This window comes from Ochotona curzoniae, unplaced genomic scaffold (genome assembly GCF_017591425.1).
Source record: "Ochotona curzoniae isolate NIBS_2020 unplaced genomic scaffold, NIBS_Ocur_1.0 contig_883, whole genome shotgun sequence".
Lineage (NCBI taxonomy): Eukaryota > Metazoa > Chordata > Mammalia > Lagomorpha > Ochotonidae > Ochotona > Ochotona curzoniae.
Window position 1 is genome coordinate 37881256 of NW_024466599.1, and position 24489 is coordinate 37905744.

The 24489-nt window shown below is 37.1% G+C and overlaps 1 protein-coding gene across 3 annotated transcripts in view; it reads right to left on the reverse strand.

Moving 5' to 3' along the window:
* APLF (aprataxin and PNKP like factor) overlaps positions 1–24489 on the reverse strand; it is a 66877-nt gene that overhangs the window by 19795 nt on the left and 22593 nt on the right. For 2 of the 3 annotated variants that reach the window (XM_040993293.1, XM_040993291.1), the window contains exons 5-8: positions 24321–24453; positions 17612–17796; positions 10187–10530; positions 4556–4681 (exon numbers count right to left, since the gene is read on the reverse strand). In XM_040993293.1, the coding sequence (XP_040849227.1) occupies positions 4556–4681; positions 10187–10530; positions 17612–17796; positions 24321–24453 (788 nt within the window). Of the gene's footprint in view, positions 1–4555; positions 4682–10186; positions 10531–17611; positions 17797–24316; positions 24454–24489 lie in introns of all 3 variants that reach the window. The other variant, XM_040993292.1, reaches the window with a different exon arrangement.

Genomic DNA, 24489 nt, shown 5'->3' on the forward strand with positions numbered 1-24489 from the left:
AGAGAGAGAGAGCTATCAAGGGAGGGAGCGTGCATTTATAGCATAGGGGCATTTACCACAAGAGAAAAAGAATGAAAACATGCATAATTTCACTTAAATTGGAATATACAAAAAAAGATATTACAAAACTGGAAAATACAGTATCTGAAATTCAGAGCTTTAAGTAGCAGACTACACAAACAAGAAGATGATGTGATTATTAAATTCCAAGGCAAGTCAATAACAAATATCAAATTTGAAGTACAGACAAAAGAAAAAAAGACAAATGCAAAGAACAAAACAATGTAGAAGAGACGTGGGATACAACAAAAAGATATAATTAAGTCACTAATAAGGAAAAGAGAGCAAAAGCAATTTCTGATCATTGCTATAGAGTCCCAAAACTAATGAAATGCATCAACCCACAGAAAATAAAAATCAGTGAACCTCAAGTAAGGTGAATTAAAAAAAAAAAGTCTGAGCATGTTAGTTCAGTAACTGATGACACAGATGAATCCCTTGAAAATAGTCAAAGGAAAGATCAATTTCAAAGACAGACAACTGAAACTATTTTATAAGAGCAAACGGAATTACAGCTTCAACATGACAAGGAGAAACAAGCTTGCTAAGCCGAACTCTCTAAGCATGAAAAAGAATCTTTAAAAAAAAAAACAAATAACAATGCTTTCACATTTTTTTTCAGATACATAGAAACTAAAAAAATTCTTTTCTGGCAGATTTCATTGCAGCAAGTACCCCCAAAATCTTTAAGACTAAAAAAATAATACGTCAGATAAAAGAATAAAACCCCAGGAAGAAATAAAGTACACACAAAAGAATAAATATATGAGTAAACAAAAAAGTGGATATTTAATATTTTTAAATAATAATGTGTCTTAGGAATTAATGTGTAGAGAAAAAACACATGATAACAACAGTTGTTTTAAAAGTGTAAGAGGAAATACAAGATGCAACGGTTTTAAACTGAGAAATGGTAAAGTACCAAACAGTTAGGTAGACTAATAAATCATTGATGTCCACAAGGCAAAAATAAAAGAATATATAAACTAAAAGGCAACCAAGGAGGGGAAAAAATGCAATGAAAATATTTAATCCAAAATAAGCTAAAGAAAAAATAATGGAACTTGGAATATATGCAACAAATGAGATATTAAAAAGGCAAAATGAAGCTCAAAGAAATCAGTGATTGTATTAAATGTAGTTGAACTACACACTTGGTGTAGCTGACAGACTATCAGATTGGACTAAAAACAAAAACCAATAAACCAGCTATACACTATAAGAGAAACACTTTAAATAGAGGTATATATATTGAAAGTAAAAGGATAAAATAACTAATGAAAGTTGATATAACCATGTCATACAAAATTGGAGATTCAGCAATCAAAGACCAATATCAGAAACAAGATGCCCAAAACTAACAATTATTTACTGGAAAAAAAAAATTTAAACAATAATTTGAAAGCAAGAGCCAGCTACCAAAAGTAGGCTGAGAGTTCACGCACAGAAAAAGGGAAACATTTCCGAGTTTCCCATTTTTAAGGCTTTCCTACTGAGGATTCCAGATAGTGCATTAAGAAAAACTGATAGAATTAAGGGAGGAAATAGATAAGCCTCTGATCATAGTCAGGATTTTAGCTTCCTTCTTTTGCTATCTAAAAAAAACAACTTCAAAAAAAAAAATCAGTAAAGCCATGAAAGAAATCTGACATTACTATAGCTGCCAGGCCCAAGGACACAGAACCTGTTTTCAGCAATTGCAGAATAAGTATTTAAGTGAACATGCTAGGTTCAACAGAAATCGGCCATTGTGTTGAGTCCAAAAAATTCAATAAATTTTCAGGGGTAAATTCTAAAGTTTACATTATATAGACACATGAATTTAAATTATAAATCATAATGCTGATATTAGAGCTATCCCTGAACACTTGTAAATACCAAAGTAGTCCAAGAGGGTCACAGCATACGACCGGACAACTAAAACAATTTTTAGAACTGGTACCTAATCATACCTCTAGCATTACCTGCAAATTGGAGTGTATAAGAAACTATGCCGTGGTAATGGCATCAGCAAAATACAGACTGGAATACTCCTCAGAAAAAATGACGAGCTTTCTTCAACACATATTTACAAGGAAAACAAGCCAAGAGGACCTGTTAGTTAAATAATCTAAGAGCAAATGGAGTCGCTGTTGTGGCACAGCAAATAAACCTGCTACCTGTGAAGTTGCCAATTGAGGTGCCCCAGCAGGTGTCATTTTTTAAAGATTTATTTAATTTTTATTGGAAAGTCAGATATACAGAGAGGAAAAGAGACATAGAGGAAGATCTTTCATCTGTTGATTCATTCCCCAAGTGGCTGCAACAGCTAAAGTTGCGCTGATCTGAAGCCAGGAACCAGAAGCCTCTTCTGGGTCTCCCACATGGTTGCAGGGTCCCAAAGCTTTGGGCCATCCTTGACTGCTTTCCCAGGCCACAAGCAGGGAGCTGGATGGGAGGCGGAGCTGCCAGGATTAAAAGTGGTGCCCATATGGGATCCCAGCACATACAAGCCACTAGGCTACTACATCAGGGCCCCAGTGGGTGTCTTAACCACTGAGCCAAATGCCTGCCCCCACATTTTAACAATCTTGAAAATTTCTTTTTCTTTTTTTTTTTCACAATCTTGAAAATTTCAAAAACATTTAAATCTTCATAATTATTAAGCTCTTTGTGGAAATTATTTTTGTTTTATAATTTCTCCATGCATAACTGATTACAAGTATTTTGAAGAATGTAATACTTTTTGAGATTATAAACTCTGGAAAATTGATTTTCTAACAGATTGGCATTAGAACATAGAAATGGGTTGGTTTTATGTATTGATTTTTAAATCCTGCAATACTGTTAAGCACTATTAATATTTATAATTTATCAGTAGGCTAGCTTGTATTTCCTACATACAAAAATAATACTATCTGTGGACACTGAAAGCTTTATTCTTTCCTAATCCTTATCATTCATTTCCCTTGTCATGCTACACTATTTTAAACCTCGAATACAATCATAATAGGAGTCACAGCAATGGACATTTTGTTTCATTTCAGATTTGAGATAGGAAATTTCAGATATTTTACTTCTAAGTATGATCATTTATTATAAGTATTTTTATAGCTTTTATAGTAAAGAAACTCCCATCAATTCCTATCTTGTATATTTATCATAAATGAATGTTGGGTTTTTTTTACTTTTTAAATGTTAACTGACTTATTTTTATCTACTCAAAAGGCAGAGCAATAGGGAGGGACAGAGAAATAGATTCTTCAATCTGGTTTACCGCCCAGATGTCTGCCTGTGCTGGGGCAGGCTGGTCTCAGCATCCTGGCACTATGTCCCTCTACCATGTGGGCAGCTGCTGCTGCCGGGATGCGGCCACAGGAAGCTAGACTGGAAGAGGAGGAGCGAGGACTCGAGCTAACGCTCCAATATGGGATGCTGCTTTTCACCAGGTTTGCCTTTTTCTCCAAATCCTCTAACAAGAAGATTATATGCTTGTCCTACTTATTCTGATGACTTGGCAGAGTACATCATTTGGTAATATTAAATAAAACATGCATTCCTTAGATAAACCATATTTGATTATATCATATTTTCCTTTTTAGCTACTTAATCTTTTTACTTCAGGAAATTTATAATGAAGTTAAAAATTGAAGCGTATTCTTTAACTTCTCATTCCCATATTATTCTTGCTGGGTTATAATTTCAAGTTTATGTTAGCCTCATTAAGACAAGTTGGGTGATACATCCTATTCCAATTTCTTTGGAATTGTTTATATTAAACTTGGATTCTTTTTCTTTAAGTGTTTGTTAGAATTTATCATGAAAGTCAAATAAGTCTATAATCTTTGTGGAAGCCATTTACTTACATGTTCAATTCTTCCTTGTTCTAATATTAAAAGCTGTAATTTTCCAAATATTTGTTAATTTCTTCAAAATATTCAAGCTTACTGCAAAGTTAATCATGATATCCTTTTATTATTTCCAGAATGCCCTGCTCTAACAGAATACATAACTTCTCAAGTGTTAAGTTGTAAGTCTTTTGAGTTTTCTTTATACTCTCAGAAACTTATTTTGCCTTTATTATTGCAAGCCATCATCACCGAAACAGCAGAGTCATTAAAGAGGCCAGCACGTTCAGGAATCTGAATTCACAATTATCTAAGCAATATGGCTGTCTAGCATTAGAGCTCTCCAAAGTTAGAATCACTCTTTCTTTGCCAGTGTGGTTCATTTCAAGTGCAACAATTTTGAAATGATCTTACTTGCATTCTAGCAATTTAGGAATGAAAAACAATTTCAGACACTTGTAAGATTAATAACTTCATTAACTGAGCATTATCTAAAAAAATATATAATCCTACCTATTACCAAAATGAAAGCCTGCTAGTTACAGATGGTTCAAAGCTATAAGTTAAAAATGTGAGAGAGAAATGGCCCAAAGCTAAATTAAGAGATAAATTAAGGCATAAATTAAGAGAAACTGGAGAAGTACAGCTACACATTCCAGCTTACACACCTGTAACAGGATGCTCCATAGGGACATTCAGGCCGGTCATCCGTCTCCTCTTGACCTGGGACTGGAACATCTTCATAATCACTGTCACCAGGGTGGCTGAAGTGTTGAAAATGGACAGGATTCTTCCTACAAGAGAGATAAATACTGCATCAGAAAAAATAATCAGTGAAACAGTCTAGATTCACAGTGGATACAACAGCAACCAAGCAATACACATAGGATTATCCACAAAATGAACCAATGTGCAACACTGTTAAAAAAATAAATAAATAAACCTTAGAGGTCAGTGCAGAGGCATAGCAAGCTAATCACCCACCTGCAGTGCTGGCATGGCAACTGGGCGCCAGTTCAAGTCCCAGCTGCCCCACATCTGATCCTGTTCCCTACAGATGGCCTGAGAGAGCAGCAGAAGGTAATCCAAGCGCTTGGACCCTTATACACATGAGGGAGACCTGGAAGAAGCTCCTGGCTCCCAGCTTTGGCTTGCAGGCATTTGGGGAATGGATCAGCAGATTGAAGACCTCTTTCTACCTCTCCCCTAGCTCTCTGTAAGTCTGACTTTCAAGTAAAATAGATGAGTTCTTTAAACAAATAATAAATATAAATAAATTTCCAAAAATAAAGTTGAATGTGCTGGTGCTGTGGCACAGCCCGTAAAGTCACCTCCTACAATGCCGGCATCACATATGGATGTTGGTTCAAGCTCCATCTGCTCTACTTCCAATCCAGCTCTCCGTTAATTTGCCTGGAAAAGCAGCAGAGGGTGGCCCAAGGGTTTGAGTCCCTACCCTCTGGCTCTACCCTGGACATTGTGGCTTCCTACAGAGTCAAAGAGCAGATGAAAGATCTCCATCTTTCTGTCTCTTTGAAACTCCTTCAAATAAATAAATGCATCTTTAAAATTGATGATTCCTACTAAGTACAAACTCTTCCCCTCTCCTGCTGATTTCCCAACAGCCATAAGTCCATCATTTTGCTATTAAGTGTATCCTGACATGGTAGTATGGACAATGGCAGAGAGTCCAGCATCCTATTATCAAGCTATGTATAACTGTTTCATTCAGAGTCCATCTTTGACTTGGAAATAGAGATGAATACTGCATTGTATCTTCACATCTTGATGAGATAGTCTCTTACACAGTTACTATACATCCCTTTAAATGAGAAGCCATGAAACAAAATCAATAATAGGAAGAAAAATAGAAAATCTACAACATGAAGTTAAATAACATGCTAGTGAATGACCAGTAGTGAATGTCACTGTACAGTCTTTCTGGAACCTATTAGTCATTAGGTCTGAAGGCCACCCAGACTCATTTCGGGTGGAACCCCTAGTTTCCCAAGTTGGTACTATTTTCATTGTGAGACCAGTGTAATGCACTGAGCCAGAAGTAAGTTCTCTCCCAGCTCAGCACCTGTGCAGCTTGCTGCTGTTCCTTCAGCCCCATAGCACTTTTCTCAGTGCTATGGCACCTGATGTGGCACTGGTGGAGGTCTGGGTCTGCTGACCATGAGGTCTGGATGCCATCCAGACCTACTTCAAATGAAACCTGTAGGATGCCAAGTCAGTACTGTTTTTCCTGTGGGACCAGTGTAATGCATTGAGCTGGATGTAGGTTCTTTCCCAGCTTAGTGCATGTAGAGTTCACTGTTGTTTGTCCAGCCCACGCCCTCCTCCTACCACATACACACACAGCCTTTTGCTTAGTACACAAAATAGTGCCCAATGTGGCACCAGTGGAGGTCTAGGCCTTCTGGTTGTTAGGTCTGGAGGCCACACAGATCTATCTTGGGAGGAACCTGTAGGATGTCAACTCAGTACTCTTTCTCTGTGGGACCAGTGTAATGCGTCAAGCCAAAAATGAGCTCAACCCTGACTTACTACATGTGCAGCTCGCTATTGTCCCTCCAGCCCCACAGTCTGTTGGTACATGCAAGATCTGTGGCTAGGAATAGGCCTGGCTGGGGAGCTAAGGGGATGCCCCAGCTGGGTTGGAATTCCTATTGGTGAATGCAAAAGCCAGAATCGGGGCATTGTGTCAAACTATGAAATGTATGCCAAACAAAATAAACCATATAACATAAAATGTGCTATCTTAACCTTTCTAACCATATAACTCTATACCCATTAATACCTCATTCCTGTCTGCCCTTCCCCCATCATAATTTCTGTTTCTATGGATTTCTATGGATTTGAATATCCTAAAAACTTCATACAAATGGAATCATACAGTTAAGCATGTGTCCTTTTGTGCTTGGTTTATTTCATTGAACATAATGTATTCAACATTCATCCACAATGGAGCATATGTCAGAATTTCCTTCTGTGGATGCACTACATTTTGTTTACCCATTCCTTCCCTGATAGACATCTGGACTTTTATCACCTCTTGGCCACTGTAAATATTTTCTGCATGAAGACTGAGGTTCAGCTAATGTTTTTTGAAATCCTGACTTCAATTATTTTGGAGGCAGAGATGAGGCATAATATGATGATTCTATTTTTAAATTTTTTTGGAACTTTCATACTGTTCTCAATAGTGGCTGCATTTTGCATTCCCACAAATGGTGCACAAGGGTTCCTCATTTCTTAAACATTCCATAACTGGAATCATAGTTAAATTAAGCTTTCAATCTCTAAGTTCCATTAATTTATGACTTCAAAGTTTAAACTCCTGGATGAGCATGGATGTTCATTATGAATATACTTACTATAAAATGCAAAGAGTTCATTTTAAAAATAGTTTGAATTTTCAATTACTCAGACTGTTGTACATAAATAATTTTAGCTTTATTTCTTTCTTTTCAATTCATATTAGCTATTTCATTTTGTCTTTTGTATTAACAACGATTTCTAATATACTGTTGAATGGGAGCAGCAATGTTTAGAAGAACGTTTAAAAGGATAAACTGTTTAGTTTCCAATGTCATAGAAAAACTTCAATCTCTTACCCTTATGAATGATGTCAGGTGGCCAGCATTGTAGCATGAGAGGTTTAAACAGTCACCTGTGAAGCCAGCATTCCATATGGGCACCAATTATGTTGTGTTTGCTCCACTTCCAATCTAGCTCCAAGCTAATGCACCTGAGAAAGGAATGTAAGATGACCCTGGTCCTTAGACCACTGCACCCACATGAGAGCCCTGGGTGGAGTTCCTAGTTCCTGGCTTAGTCCCAGCTGTCGCAATGATGAACAGATGGAACACTTCTCTTTCTTTCTAAAAGATAAACAAATATTTAAAGAAACAATGAAGCCTGTCAGTTTTTGTAGACATTAAAACCTGAAGAAGTCTTCTATATTCCTTTATGGTAAAGAATTTTATTTCAGGAATGTGTTGAGCTTTTTTAAAGATGCATTTATTTGAAAGGCAGAAATCAAAATTCATAAACTCCACCCAGTTCTACAATGCGGGTGGTAGGGGCTCAAGTACTTGGGTCTTCATCCACTACATTCCAGGGCACACTAACAGAGAATTGGATCAGAAACAGAGTAGCCAGAACTTGAACTAGCACTCTCACATGGAATGCCAGCAATGTAAGTGTCAGCCTAATTCATTGTGCTGTAGTGCCCATTCTGATTGTTGAATTTTATTAAATTATTTTCTCTTTTGAAATGATCTCTATGACTTTTAACCTCCATTATGAACTGAATTGTGCCCCACCTTAAGTTTGAGCACAAACCTGCAAGATGAGTGGATTTGGACATAGAGCTTTTAATTATATAACCTTATATTAATAAGGTTGATAATATGTCATTTTCACAGGAAGAAGGGATATCAGAGAAGTGTGAGCACACAAAAAAGACCAAGTAAGAACAAATTGAGAGTAGTCACCTGTAAGGCAAGCAGGGAAAATTAAACTTGCTGATGCCTTGATCTAAAACAGGAGTGGGGAATCTTTTCTGTTAGGGGGCATTTGGATACTTATAACATCATTCATGGGCCATACAACATTATCAACTTAAAAGACTACTATGGATGTACTAAATTTTTAATCCCATCTGCAGCTGCGTTGGCAAAGCCAGACCAAATGATTTTACAGGTCTTAATGTGGCCTGGGGACTGGACATTCCCCACCTCTGATCAAGACTTCAGCCACAAGAACTCTATGAAAAAGAAGCTTCCTTTGTAGAAGCCATCCAACCCAGTCTGTGACAGTTTGTTATGGCAGGTTTAGTGAATTGATACAAATACTAAACAGAATCTTTTGAAAATCAAAAGCAATAGAAGATTTATATACTTGTAGTCTACAACATTATAGATGAACTATAGTCTAAATTAAGTGGTAAGAATGATGCTATGGTATAATGGATAAAGTACCACCTGCAGATGCTGACATCCTATATAGGTGCTAGTTCAAGTCCCAACTGCTCTATTTCCGATCCAGCTCCCTGATAATGTGCTTGACTAAAAAGCAGAGAATGGCCCAAGTGCATGGGCCCCTGCACCCATGTAGGAGACCTGGAAGAAGTTCCTGGCACCTGAACCTGTCTTCAGACCAGCCCAGGTCCAGCCATTGAGCCCACAGGAATGGGCCCACAGACGGAACATCTCCCTCTCTCACTCTTTCTTTCTCTGACTCTGCCTTTTGAATAAACAAAGTAAAAAAAAAATCCCTAATCAAACTATAATAATAATTAATTTAATTATTTAAATAATTAAATTTAAATAATAATTTAATGATTAAACTACAGTATGTGTTATATATAATATAATATAATAGGAATTCACAACATATGAAATTAGATTGGTCATTCAGTAGTATGTTACTTAACTTCATGTTGCTGTTAATTTCCTTTCTCCCTGTTGTTGATTTTGTCTAATGGATTTTCATTTAAAGAGATGTATAATAACTGTGTAACAGAGACCATCTTATCAAGATGTGAAGATACACTGTAGTATTCATCGCTACTTCCAAATCAAAGATGGACTTCCAATGAAACTGCCAAACAGATCTTGACAATGCGGAACTCTATGCCACTGTCCATACCTCCAATGTCAGGGTACACTTAAATAGGATAACGATGGACATTTGACTGCTTATGAAGGATTATATTATTGTAATAATAGAGGGGAAATTAGTGGGGGAGAGGGGAGAAGGGAAACCCCAAAGCCTATGGAACTATACCATAAAATAATGAAATAAGTAAATTTTAACAATTAAAGAAAACAGTACAATGTATTGAAGTGACGTATGTGAGAAACTAAGGAACACAAGAAATACATACATTGCTATTTTAGAGGGACTATGGTGATTGAAAAAATATAAAGAAAAATATGCAAGTAGAATAAGATGCCTAAACACATTTTAAAACTACTTTAGTGGTTATGTTGTATACCACTGTGTATGCAACGATCTCTGATATCTAATGAGCAGGTACTTAAGTCTGAGTGACTTTCAAGTCCAGATTCCCCGCTACTCAGAGCCTTGCATTAGTCAGCATGTCTACATATAAAACACTCCACAGTATTTTAAAAGCTTCTGACATGATTGGCTAGAATGTATACTGAGAAAATGCAAACCAGTAAAAACTTGATAAAGCCTCTAACTTCAAGGCCAATGGGTCTTATCAGGCTTTTAATACATACTGCTCAAATAATGAAACTGTTTGTCATCCGTAATTATTTTACCTGTAGCAGTTTGCCCCATACATGCAGGATGTCCTCTTGATTCCGTTTTCCTTAGAACCTTGTGGAACTGAATCGGGTGTGTTTGCACGTAAAAGTTCAGGACTGAGGGGATCAGAGCTAGATTCAGGATGGGGTCCTTCAGACTCATTGTCCTGGGTACTAAGGCAGCTCTCAGAACCACCTGTTGCCTGATCTTCTCTACTTGGTGTTTCTTTAGTGACAAATTTCTGTTCGGAGACCTCACCAAACTCCTCTGTTAGGATTTCATCTCTCTGTGTAGCAGTCTTCTTGTTATACATCTCTGTCCTGCTTAAACTGATTGCAGCAAGTGACTGCAGTTTTTCCTATAAGGCAAATCATAAAGATCAGAAATAAATGAGACATTTTCAAAAGAAATAAAAGGTGGGGTTGGTGGCACATTGGTGAGCATAGCTGCCTTCCAAAAGAAATAAAAACACTTAAGCATAAAAGCACCAAACAACAACATAAACATAATATGAAAGACTTTAAGATTCAGATTTTAAAGTTACTAAAAATGCTAGTATGTTCTACATCTCTAGCTTAATAACTTTCAAACAATTTGCAATCAGAAAATAAATTTACATTTGCAATAAACTTTCAAAATCATGACAAAAGTTCACTGAAATATAGTTACAGAGGTACAAGTAAAATGTGAGAAAACATTTAATTTTAGGATAATCTTCCCAAGACATTTCTTATATGTCACTGTTTTACTTTGCATCATGCTCTTCATAAGCACTATTCTTATACTTTCCATAAGTTGCTTTGATACTTTGTTTCTACCTTCTAAGTAGTGATTTTCCTGGCTGAATGATGAAATTGTTCTATGCTCACAGAAATACCTGCATGAAGTTATGACATTATTAAGTCACACACACGAAAAACTACTCTTTGAAATGATCCTAAACAAAAGCTTTACTTTAACCAACTTAAAGGTGTTTTGAACCAATTAAATATTTGCTTTATCACTGCATGGCCTGTTTAGTCCATTATAACCATCACGAAGAGTAAGCCTAGACTGGTTAGAAATGAACTTTCGATGACTTACACCTTCTGTGGAATGGAAGCACTGCTCAGGTAACTCCCTTCCTCCTGGCCATCATCTGCTATGTGATGACAACAGGGCAGTTACACACAAATGTCCACCCTCACAGCAAAGGACTCACACATGCTTGCTGCCATCTGGAACAGGCTAGTTTTCATATTACTTCATGTCTAATAGCTCAAATTTCTCAATCAGATACCATTAGAGTGGCTTGCTTAGAACTAATTACATGGCTTAATATCTTTATTTCTTCTTTTTAAAGAAACATATACTTAACTTTAAAGTTATATCCAAGCTGACTAATGATTTGCAAAAGAAAGGTAGGCCTGGTCATTGTTCTGAGGAGTAACAGAAATCTATGAGGAAAGTAGTCACTTGGTTATCTCAGAGTTGACCCCTGGCTGGCACACGTCCACATACCACATCCCTCTTTCTAAAGGAAGAACTAAAGAAAGAAAGAAATATAACTAGTGGTTAAAAAAATTACAATTGATTCTTACTCTGAAACATTACATAGACATTGAAATAGTAAGATCTACAGATGATTTGAACTAAACAACGATGAAATAGACACCCATGATGCCAGTGTTGCAAAAAAAAAAAAAAACTCGTTTTGTATCTGTATGTGCATATACTTGTATAAATTAAAATCAAAATGTTTAGAAAGATATGAACCAAAATGTTAATCAGACAGTAGGATTAAACAATGAGATAAATTTGTCTTATTCTTTCCTGGACATGCTTGTGAATATTCTTGCAAAATAAGCATGCATTATTTTGCTATATAAAGTGAAAACTGAAAGCAACAAAAATATAATAAATTAAATCTATGGCATATTTCAATTCCCTCTACTTCTATGAAATATAAACAAATATTTCCTTTACAAATGTTAACATGTTCACATGGAATATATTTAACATGTTAATTCATTCTAAAATAGAAGAGAATCCTTATCAAATATCAACACTATGAATAATGGTTCTGAAATACATTTTAAGAGGCAAAAAGCTAAATTCATAATGTTCTTTATTGAACTCCTTGAAATATTGAGATACAACAGACCTCTGGAACTCAAAACTCCAACACGCACGGTTTTAATTCTTTATAAATAACCCCAAAACCTATTAAGTGTAGTTATTTCTAAGTATGCTGAGACACAAATCTGTACTCTGCCAATTACAAAGTTCATGAACTACAACAAGTCCCTATCTGGAAACAAATGCAAAATATAATTAAAAGTGGGAGAATAGGACAAGAAAGGAGGTACTCTGTAATTGGAAGAAGCAGGAGAAATACAAAGAGCCCTATTTTCCCTAAACATCCCACATTTCTTATTTCTTAGATTATATGACACTGTAAAAGACTAAGTGTGGAGGGCTGAAGATTCATAGAGGGACCAGATGCCCTCCCGTGTAACATGCACAACAGAGACCTCAGGTGTGCTTGGAGGGGGCTAATGTGTACTAGCAGGCTATTAAAATAGGCCATTAGCTTGTACAGCAAGGCCTTTCCTCCCCTACAATCATTTCAACTTTTAATGTACTAACAAAAGACAGGATAAAGAACTTCACCCTAATACAAGCGTTGATCTGTGGTTGCTTCCCAGATGCCCTTGGCAAGAACGCCTGTGCTGCACTGGAAGTCCTGCATTAGTTCCATTAGCACTCACATGCCAATGACTTCTCTGGGCTCCCACTTCTTCCTGAACTTCAAACTCATATATTCAGCTACTAGTCAGACGTTTCCTCCTCAATATTCTGTGCACCAAAACTCCAAGCACCAAATCCTGCCTCTGTATTCTCTAGTATAAGTTTCTGTCAAGAGAATTTGCCCATTCATTTTAACGAGAAATTTGGGTTTCAGTTTCTTCCCCTAACTCTTCTCAGACCTGAGCAACAAGTCCTGGAGTTTACTTCTTTTAATCTAGCATCATCTTATCATCCTCAAAAGTCACTGCCTTCACTCAGAATTTTGTATTTCTTCACATAAAACCATAATCTTCAATTCGCAGTTTTATGTGTTGGTCTCCTCCAGAGAGTTCCCAGGATTATCTCCACAGCAAAAAATATCTCAGGTTCCTCACACTAACAAGCTGTTCCACAATGCTAGCTACACAACCAACTCATGATGTGGGCACAGTTCGCATCAAGCAATCTATAAACAGTAATTTGCAGCATCAAGGATTGTGTCCCTTTGTTTATTTTTTTGCTCTTATACCTGGTATTCCAACTACCTAAGCCTGGTAAGTTTCTCTGACTTTGGGGAGGGCCTCGTATCACAGCGTGGCAGATGGCATAACGGTGAAGACATGCAAAAAGGAGAAATCACAGAGCCATGCAGCAATCCAAAGATCTGGAAAAGGCCAGTTGCTACCTTTATAACAACCTATTCTGGCAGGATCCCATAAGAAGGGCAGCCAAAACAAAACTACAGTTCTAGCCCTAGGCCTTAACAGATCTGGCAGTTTCTACTTTGACCCTCTTGTAATCCAGCTGTCCAATAAAAATACTCAGTTTGTGTCACTTAATTTTAAGTAAAAGCCCCTAGTCATCCCACCAACTCCTTCACAGCACGATTCGTGTAAGTAAAGACATCTCTGAAGCCCCAGCCTCTGTCAAGACCCAGCTGAATGCAATTTGACAGCAAAACCATGGCATAGAACAGCAGGCTCTACTGAGTCCAGCCAACTCACGCACTTACATAATAAAATCACTGTTGTTGTTTGCCTCACGGCAATAGACATCTGATATATTCCTAATTGCATTTTGCTTAAGGTGTTTCAGTTAGACTAATTCAGTCATTTATAACAGTTTTCTAATCGATAATATAGAAGAAATACCACTGCCTTAGTTCAAGTTGTGCTGTTTTAATTTATAAGGAACAGAAAATTATTCCTTCATAGTTTTGGGGTGTGGGAAATCCGAGATCAAATTACTGGTGTGTCTTCTCACGTGGCAGAACAATGAAAGAAAGCACTCCTGTTAAAACGTTTTTGTATCAGCATCTATCCTTTCAGGAGGGTGGAGCTTTCACATCCACACACCTCCATGAGGCTCCACCTTCCAACACCTGTTGCATTGCAGTTCAAATTACAACACGGGTTTTTGGAAGGAACAAAAACATTCAAACCACAGTACTGAAATTTTGATAGGGCTTGAGTTTGTGCCCGCACTGCTTTATGTGCTAGAAGCTTGATCCAACTGTGGCCATGTTGGGAAGTGGTAGGATCATTAACAGGTGGGACCTAGTGAAAGGTGATTAGGTCATTGGGAGTGCTCCACTCAGAAAGCATAAGTGCCCTTTTATGGGATCCCGCAAGAATAGGTTGTTATAAAGGTAGCAAGTGGCCTTTTCCAGATCTTTGGATTGCTGCATTGCTCTGTGATTTCTCCTTTTTGCATGTCTTCTCACCATTATGCCATCTGCCATGCTGTGATATGAGGCCCTCCATAAAGCCAGCAGATTGCACTATAGTTTTAGACCTCTAAAACTGTGAGTTAAGTAAATCTTTTCTTTCAAAGTCCCTACTTAGCTTCAGGCATTTTCATACACAACAGAAAGTAGACTAATATAAATAACAGCTGTTTTCATTAAATTTTATAAATTAAAACACTCTCATTATTACTGCAAAATAGACTATTGAAAAACTGGAAGAAATTACCAAAGGCATACAAGAATTAATAAAAAATGTTTTACAATTGTCTTCATAAAGAGAAGTTAGGGGGCTGGCGCAATGTCTCAACTGACTATAATCTTATGCTTGCATGCACCAGGATCCTATACGGATGCTAGTTGATATGACAACCGTTCCACTTCCCATTGAGTCCTGCATATGGCCTGTGAAAACAGGAAGGGATGGCCCAGAGCCTTGAGACCTTAACCCATGCAGGAGACCTAAAAGAGACTCCTGGCTTTGGATGGGCTCAGGTCCAGCTATTGCTACCATTTGGAGAATGAACCCACAAATGGGAGATCTTTTGCTCTGTCTCTCCTTCCCTCTGTAAATCTGCCTTTCAAATAAAAATAAACAAAATTTTAAAAATATAAAAAAAGGAAGCTACAGGAGTCATGAAATGCTTAATCATAGTCAAATATCTATGGTGGGAAAATCCATTATAACCAAAATGAAAAGACATACAGAGTCTGAGGTTCAAGCTTCCATGGAACATAACCTTGGGACTCATTTTACTCTGAGGTGTTAATTGATGGCACATCACTAGTCCTCCACTTTGACGGCATATTAAAACTGCAGTTTGGGCCCGGCGCGGTAGTGCAGCGGTTAAGGTCCTCGCCTTGCATGCCCGGGATCCCATATGGGTGCCAGTTCTAACCCTTGCAGCTCCGTTTCCCATCCAGCTCCCTGCTTGTGGCCCGGGAAAGCAGTTGAGGACAGCTCAAAGCTTTGGGACCCTGCACCCGCGTGGGAGACCCTGAAGAGGCTCCTGGCTTCGGATTGGCATAGCATCGGCCGTTGCGGCTCACTTGGGGAGTGAATCATCAGATGGAAGATCTTCCTCTCTGTCTCTCCTCTCTGTATATCTGCCTTTCCAATGAAAAAAATAAAATAAATCTAAAAAAAAAAACAAAACTGCAGTTTATCTGAGATCCCAACTGATGCCTAGGCCTCACAGAGCAAATGAAGCAGAATCTCAGGAACAGGACTAGTAAGCAGTAGGTGACTTCTGTCTCTTCTCTCAACTGTCCTTGCTCTTCCCTAAGAAATACAATTGATTATTGCTAAGTAAATTAATCTAACTCTCTCCTGCAAGTCTGGGGGTGGGGAGCTACTAAGTCCTGTGTCACTGGCAAGCTCCTACCATGACACTAGAAAATTGGGCCCAGTTTCCAGTCTTTGTCTCATGTTTTCCTTCCATCTGCTCTGCACGGGTGGCTATCCCTTCAGGATTAGCTATTCACCAGTATTAAAACTGAAATTGGACCAGGTCAAAGGGTGAGTTTAGAAGATCTTACTTCAGTCTTCTGTCTCAGTCATTCTCTCTGGCCCGGCTTTACCAGAAAGTCCTGTATATGAAAACTTGAGCCTTATCTCTCTCCTGGAGAAACATCTCCAGAACATTTAAGAAAAGGAAAAGCAATGGGCCAAGGAGAGCTGAGACATTCCTGAGATGTAAGCTTTGGCATTCCCTTGATGCCATCAAAACCTCATAAATATGTTGAAGATCTTGGATATATTTACTGCTCCCCGCTACAATCTTCCTATTAAGAACATATTTCTTAAAGTCTTTCTGGTGATTTAAAATGTCATGTGCTGGAATAAACACACTGAAACAAATGTTCTGAACACAATAATTTCTCCTCTTGGAAGAAAAAAGGCCAAGTCAGTTGATATGGTCAGAATCCACACAACAGACTCATAAGAGCTCAAAGTTTATATAAAAGGAGAAGTTTAGTTTAGAGTTTTACGGCCAATACACATGAACCAGAAGACACTTGGCTTTCATTTATTCAACACAAATCCTAAAGTGACAATTAAGTCTGTATTGATTATATCCCACCACTCCAGCTGGGAGTGATGCTCCAGTGATAGGCTGGGTCCTCTCCCTGGGAAAGGAAACAGGAGTGAGAGCAGTTTATAAAAATGAACGGCCTCTAGGATGGCTACTGACATTTCCTTCATTCCCGTCCATACTGTTCTAAAACCAATCCTATTCCTTTGCTTCAACTTGCAACAAAAAGATAGGGATGGAGAGAATCAGTCACTGGTCTACAAAGATCAAGACAACTGTCTTCCCAAGCTAGTTCTCATCAGAAAGGAGGAATGTTTGAACTTTCTGTCCTGGAATCACTGCAGTCTCTCTTTTTGCAAAAGCATGCAATAAGTAGGTCTCATTTTCTTAGAGCATTCACTAACAATGCATAATTTAGTCAAATTGTTCTAGTGAGTTAGCAAAATCCAAAAGGGCAGAGATAAGATCTATAAATACAGTTAATTTTCCCAGAATTGACCCTGCAACAGAATATCAAGAACTATCCCATCATTATTTCTTTTCCTCATACTTAGCAGGAAAGATGTAGTTATAAGCAGTTTCTGAATAACCAAAAGAATAAAGGCAGCCAGGTTTTTCAGAATGGAGGGGCCAAGTTTTGACCAGAGGTAAGTAGTCCCTGTCCTTTTTTCTTGTCTGAAGAATTTGAAGTGCAATAGCTTTATATTCTACAATGAAAATACCATATTAAAGATGAGTCTTAGTAAACCAAAAATTGGACTAATTTTTGTTGTCATAAACTCAATAATAAAAAGCAATTTGTTTCTTCTTGCTGTATACAGCATATAATTAATTCCCATCTAGTCCACCTGACAAAGAAGAGAACTAAAAAATGAATATTTTTAAATTACCTTGGATGAAATGACAGCCTCTTCTTGATCAGCAGTTTTGCACTTTTTTCCTGTGTCTTGCTCTGCTAATATTGTTTCTGAATTTCCTGATGAAGTCGACCTTTTTCTTCCTTGCTGTGTTATGTTTACCTGGGTTTTATTTTCACAAATTCTATCTTTTCCATTTTCCTGAATCACACTGTTACCTTAAACACAGACACACATACACATACACAAAGAAAAATACAAAAGTTAGCTTCTGCATCTTCAAATGTCAACACTTTACCCCAAAAAAGAAAAAAAAATAATAAACAAGCAAGTATAATTAAAGTTCAACTTACAATAATTCCATCTTAGAACCACTTATTTGCAAACCTCAAAAAAATTAAGCAACGCAATGGCCAATAGTTTCAGGCCTGGAGCCTGCGAGGCTGAGACACCAATGCAGAATCTATTCCTTAATCATTGCAATTCATCTCTCTAAGCAGTATTTTCATCATACAGAAAATGTGAATTACAGTAACTCAGAGTTCACAGAAGAAGTAACTGAAGATATATGTATAAACTATCTAGCAGACTATTTGATAATGTCAGATGTGTGTTAGATCTTAGCACTGAATTTCTCCAATAGAAAATCCTTGTATCTATAGTTATCAAATGAACTTTCTGAATACTGAGGCCCTAACATTTACAGTGAGGAATTAACTTTAATTTAAAGGCAAATATAAACCCAAGATAATACAAAAGAGAAAATGTCTCCATAGATTTTGTGGATGGAGAAAAATGCTTCAATGATCATGGATATTGTGCAATACACAATAGCCAAATTCAACACAGTTTGAGACATAAACTAATATCATGTTTTATTAACAAATTCATCAATCATATAATAAGAAAAACAAAATACTTAAAAAGAAACAAGTCATGATTAATTGTCCTCCTATGTATTAGAAGGCTAGCTCTCAGAAGGTAGAGGCTGTATATGCATTATTCACTGTCGTGCCTGCAAGTACGCCCGGCATAAATCTGGCACTAGATAAATACCTCTAAGTGAATTTTGAGCATAAATGTAATTTGTCCAAATATACCATGAAGAGCCTGTACACAGGTATGTATAAGCAATCTTTGGTCACTATTCTAATCTTTTACATTAGGGGCTAGTTATGTCTATAAAAAGCAGAGAGAAAATGGCTTAAGCTCTGAGACCACACAATACCTCTAAAATGAAAGTAGATATTGGCAATAAGTGCACAGATGACCATGGTTGTAACCTAATAAAACTTTATTTACAAAAATAAGCAGTGGGCCCAACATAGTCCATGGGTTGAAATCTTCTTAGCCTTATTCTAAGATTTACTTATTTGAAAGGCAGAGAGAGGGAGAGCAATAAATCTTCAATATATTGGTTTGTTCCCAAAATGTCCACAACAGCCAGCCCTGGACCAGACAAAGGCAAGCAGCAGGAATTCCAACTTGATCTCCCATATAGATGGCAAGGGTTCAAGTACTTGGGTCAACATCTGCTGCCTTCCCAGACATATCAGCAGGGAGCTGGATTGGAAGCAGAGCAGTGAACCCAAATTGGCTCTTTGCATGGGATGCTAGCATTGCAAACGGCAGCTTAATCTACTGGATGCTGATGCCAGTCCTTTGCTTAGCCCTATTTTAAAATATATTCCAGTGGTCTGAAATAACATTCCTTCTTTAAATTCAGGAAAGCAATGGCATTGGAATACTATCCAATCAAACCAGAGTATCAAAGAAAGCAATATAAAAATAATGTAGAGGGCCTGGCGGTGTGGCCTAGCGGCTAAAGTCCCCGTCTTGCATGCCCCGGGATCCCATATTGGCGCCGGTTCTAATCCCGGCAGCTCCACTTTCCATCTGGCTCCCTGCCTGTGGGCTGGGAAAGCAGTGGAGGATGGCCCAAAGCTTTGGGACCCTGCACCCATGTGGGCGACCCGGAAGAAGGTCCTGGATCCTGGCTTCGGATTGGCATAGCATCGGCCGTTGAGCTCACTTGGGGAGTGAATCATCTGATGGAAGATCTTCCTCTCTGTCTCTCCTCCTTTCTGTATATCTGACTTTCCAATAAATAAATAAATCTTTTTAAAAATAAATAAATAAATAAAAATAAAAATAATGTAGAACAATTCTCCTTTATCCATAGTTTTGTTTTCTGTGGTTTCAGTCACCTGTGGTTTGATCACCCAAAATTAACTGTGGAAAATTCCAGAAATAAAATATTCACAAAGCTTTAAATTTCATACCATTCTGGGAGTATTACAGAATGTTCTACCTTGCCCAAGATCTAAGTTATCCCTTTGTGCAGTGTTCCCACCTAAGACCACTATCTAACCATTAGTCTTTTAGTCAATTATGAGCCATATTAACTGTAGTAAGCATCACAGTATTTGGCATTTCATAAATGCCAAGAAGATGTCCTGAAGTGCTTCCTTTAAATCAAAAGATTAAAGTATAAAAGATACTTGGAGGGAGATCACATTTGCATAACTTTCATTACAGTAAACTTACAATTATGCTATTACTATTGTTGTTATTCCTTTAAACTACCTAAATTATAAATTAAACTTTATCATAGGTATCATGTACATGAAATAATATATATGTAAGACACAGTAGTTGAGAGCATTGTGGTACATCAGTTAAGCTGCTACTTTGGATGACTGTATCCCACATTAGTATACTGGCTGTTCCTGCTGATGAACCCTGAGAAGCAGCAGCTGATGTTCCAAATGCCTGAGCCCAGCCATCCACATGCTTACCTGGCTTATCCTGTATGAATATTCTGATCTCACTATGATCCAAACTAGCACAGATTTATATTCTGCATATAATGTATTTAATTTAAAAAGCTAGATGATTTCTGCATATGAAGCATGAAGAGTACTAGCTTCCGATTAGGATAAGCACCCATTTGTTCTGTCAATTTACAGAAAGCAGTTTTACAGAAAACATTTTACAGGATAAAATGGCTAAATAGCTATGAATCCCAAATGAAGCCATTACAAAGTGAAGAAAAAATATTTTTTTAAAAACCCAACTGAAGGCACTGGAGAGAGCACAATGACAGCTAGAGAAATCTAATCTTGAAAGTTAACTACAATCTCCTGGGTTTGTGAACTTTTGCCTTTTTTCCTGAGCGATGTCCCCCTCTACCCGCCCATTCCAAGGAGTTAGGTGCAACATTACTGGCTTAAAAGGTCAGATGATAAAGTTTGAACAAGTTAGAACAGACAGAAACTTAAAGATAAAATCCCAGAACAAAGGGATCCCAGAAGGAGCAATAACCAACACCTTAAAAAATACAAAATGTCCTTCAAATGACTACTAAATTACAACGTGAATGGAGGGAAACCACAGGAAAATGAAGCACAAACTAGAAATGGAAAGAGCTGACCAGAGACCACAGCTTCTGCCCACACCAGAGGCAACTGAGATTAGAACTGATCTACGTCAAAGTCAGTGACCCATCAGAACAAATATATTTCTTCAAAAACCTCTAGAATAAATCATTCAGAACACCTGCTATCTAATAGAAAATCACTAGATAAGTGATACACAGGAAAACGTGATCCATATGAAAAAAACAAGCAGACAACAGGAACTAACCAGGAGAGGATTCAAAAATTATACCACATACATAGATTCATTGGATATATTATAAATATGACCAAGAATTTATAGGAAAATAAACATATAACCGAACAAATGGGAAATCTTATCAGAAGGTCAAAAACTATTGTAACAGAATCAAACAGAAATTCTAGGACCAAAAATATAGCTAACATGAAAAAATGTGCCAAATCGGCTTAATAACAAATTAGACATAGCAGGAAAAACAATCAGAATACTTGAAGATATATTAGTAAAAACTATACAACATGAAAAACAAAATAAAAATTAAAGAAAAATTGAAATACCCAGCAGCTTACTGGGACAGATTCAAGCAACATATCTGTAATTTGAAATCCAGAAAGAAAAGGGACAGGGAGTAAACAAGAAAAACATGGGACAAAAAATAAAAACAGCAAAAATGCCTGACATTTGTCTAATAGCAGTCGAGGAGTTAAATTCTAAGAAAAATAAATATAAATTATACCATAACTAGTCACATAATGGTCAAATAATTGAAGTCTAAAAACAAGGGAAAAGAAACTTTGCAAGAAAATTTCAGGTCCAGATAGTTTTACTGAGAAATTCTACCAAACTTCTGAAAAAGAAATACTCTTACACTCATCTGTCATAAAATCTGCTATGGAATCCATGTGTCCCCTCAATAGTCAATGTTGAAATCGTCCCTGAGCCCTGGTGTGACTGGTGTAAGGAGGCAGAACCTTTAAGAATGGTTAGGTCATGACAGTGGACATGAATATATTCATGCTTGTAAAAGTAGATGACAAGGGCCAGCGTTGTGACTTAGTGGCTAAAGCCACTCTCTGTGATACTAGTTTCCCACGGGTGCCAGTTCATGTCTCAGCTGCTCCAATTCCAATCTAGTTTCCTGATAATGGCCTGGGAAAGCAATAAAAGATATTCTAAATGCCTGGGTTCCTGCTACCCATGTGAAAGATCTGGAAAAAGCTCATGGTTCCTGACTTCAGCCTGCCACAGCCCTCGTCACTGTAGCCAGCTGGGGAGTGAGCGAGCAGATTTAAGAACTCTCCATTCCCTCCTTTCTAATTCTTTCAAATAATTATTTTTTAAAGGGATCACAGGACCAGAGCTCAGGGTCTCTGTCACATGAGATATGGAGAAGGTAACCATTTACAAGCCAGGAAAGCTTTCCTCACAGGAATGCTGCTGTGCTGCCATTCTGAACTCAAACATCTAGTCTACAAAACTGCGGGGGAAATAAATGTTTAGCCACCTAATAAATAGCATATTCTAATAGCAACATGACCTAATACAAACTTTCAGAAAATAGACTCTCTTCAGTAATAATTGCCAATACATTTTTTTCTTTTTCTTTTTTTTTTTTCCTATATGGCCAAGCCATCATAAATCTAATATCAAAATCAAACAGGAAAATTTATAAGAAAAATACAAGTCAATATCACCCAGAATATAGAAGAAAAGAACTCAAAAAATCAAACAAACCAATTTACAGCAGCATCGTAGTCAAATGAGTTTATCTAGTAACACAAAGTTGATTCAACACTCAAAATGAACTGATACAAGCCAAACAACCATATGAACAAAATAGAGAAGTAAAACCATACTATCCTCTTATTAGATGTAGGAAAGCATTTAATACTTAATATTCATCAAGGAAAAAAGCTCTAAGCAAATCAGAAATAAAAGAGGAATCTATGAAAAACCTGTAATATCAAACTTAATGGTATCAGAACTTATACATAATTTTAACAGCCACAAAATATAACATCAATATACAAAAGCCAATAATATTTCTAACTACCAGAAAACCAAAAATTTAAATTTAAAAATAAATCTACAACACAGCAATGTGACCATCTGCAACAACATGGATGGAACCAAGGAACATGGAAAGTGAAACAAGCCACTATACAATCTCACTTATAAATGGAATCTAAAACAGCTGACTTCACAGACAGACTACCAAAAACAGATGAGGAGGGTTGGAGAAAAGGAAGTCATTGATCAAAATGCACAATGTTTCCATGAGACTAGATGAGTAATTTTAGTGAGAGGTAATAACACATTGCACATTTCAAAATTGTTAGTATACATTATACATTGCTAATATTACATATTAACATTCACATCACAAAAAGTAAGTTGGAAAAGAAATTGATATGTTAACCAGCATAACTGAATCCTACAACATATACATAGGTCAAAACAATACATGATAACCAATAACTATGCATAATTGTTTAAACTAAAAATAAATTTAAACAAAATATTAGTAACATCATATTGCAGAAGTGACAAGACAGTAAACTACTGATCTGTATTTGACTAAAGTTTGCAATTTGATAAGTCTTATCTTCCTGATAACCCCTCCTTCAAACACAGGAACCTCTCTAAAATGAAGACCTGAGAATGCTGACCTATGAATGTTTAAGGATGGTACCAAACCAAAGCCAGGTGTGCACAGAGAGCAGACACCAAGAGCTCTGGAGCATATAGGGGAAAGCAAAGGAAAAGAGGTCAGGTATCCAGAACAGGAAAGAAGCAACCTGGATTTACAGATCCTCCTTGGCAAACCTCACAAATTCCCCTTCCCTTAAATTATGTTGCTTAAATAAGATAATTTTTAAAACCTTGAAGCAACAGAAAGACCCAGGAAGAAAGGTATAAATCACTGTGATATAGACCAAAACAGTGCGTGCCAATACAAGATCACATCGTTGAATCGTCCAGCCATTATAGTATCAAATGTCTGGACTTGTTTTTAATTACACTGATTTTAAACACTCCAACTGTGCCAGCTTTTTATCTTAGACTTAACACCAATAGATTCATTTGAAAATCTGTATTTGTATGCTAAGGCTAGGACTTCAGGCAGTAGCACTTGTCAAACGAAAGGAAGTAATTAGCTTGATGCTTCTTGACAAGTAGTAGAAAATAACTTGGATTTTAAATTAGATTTCACGTACATATCAAAAAAAATTTTTAGGATAAGCTAGACACAATCACCACCGAATGAGCATTCATTCTGAAACAACTTTGAAATTCTGCTTAATGTTTCCCTGCAAGTCAGCCTTGGCAGGCACAAACCTACCTTCACTGATAACAGATACTGAAGAGTTTTCATCACTTAAATGATCTGCTAACATCCAAGCCGGGAGGATTCTTTTCCTCTGGGCAGGGTTTAGCTGCCGATCACCGAAGTCTCCACAATCAGCTGCAAAAGACTAAAAAGGCACCTACAAGTCACTTCCTAAGGTGAT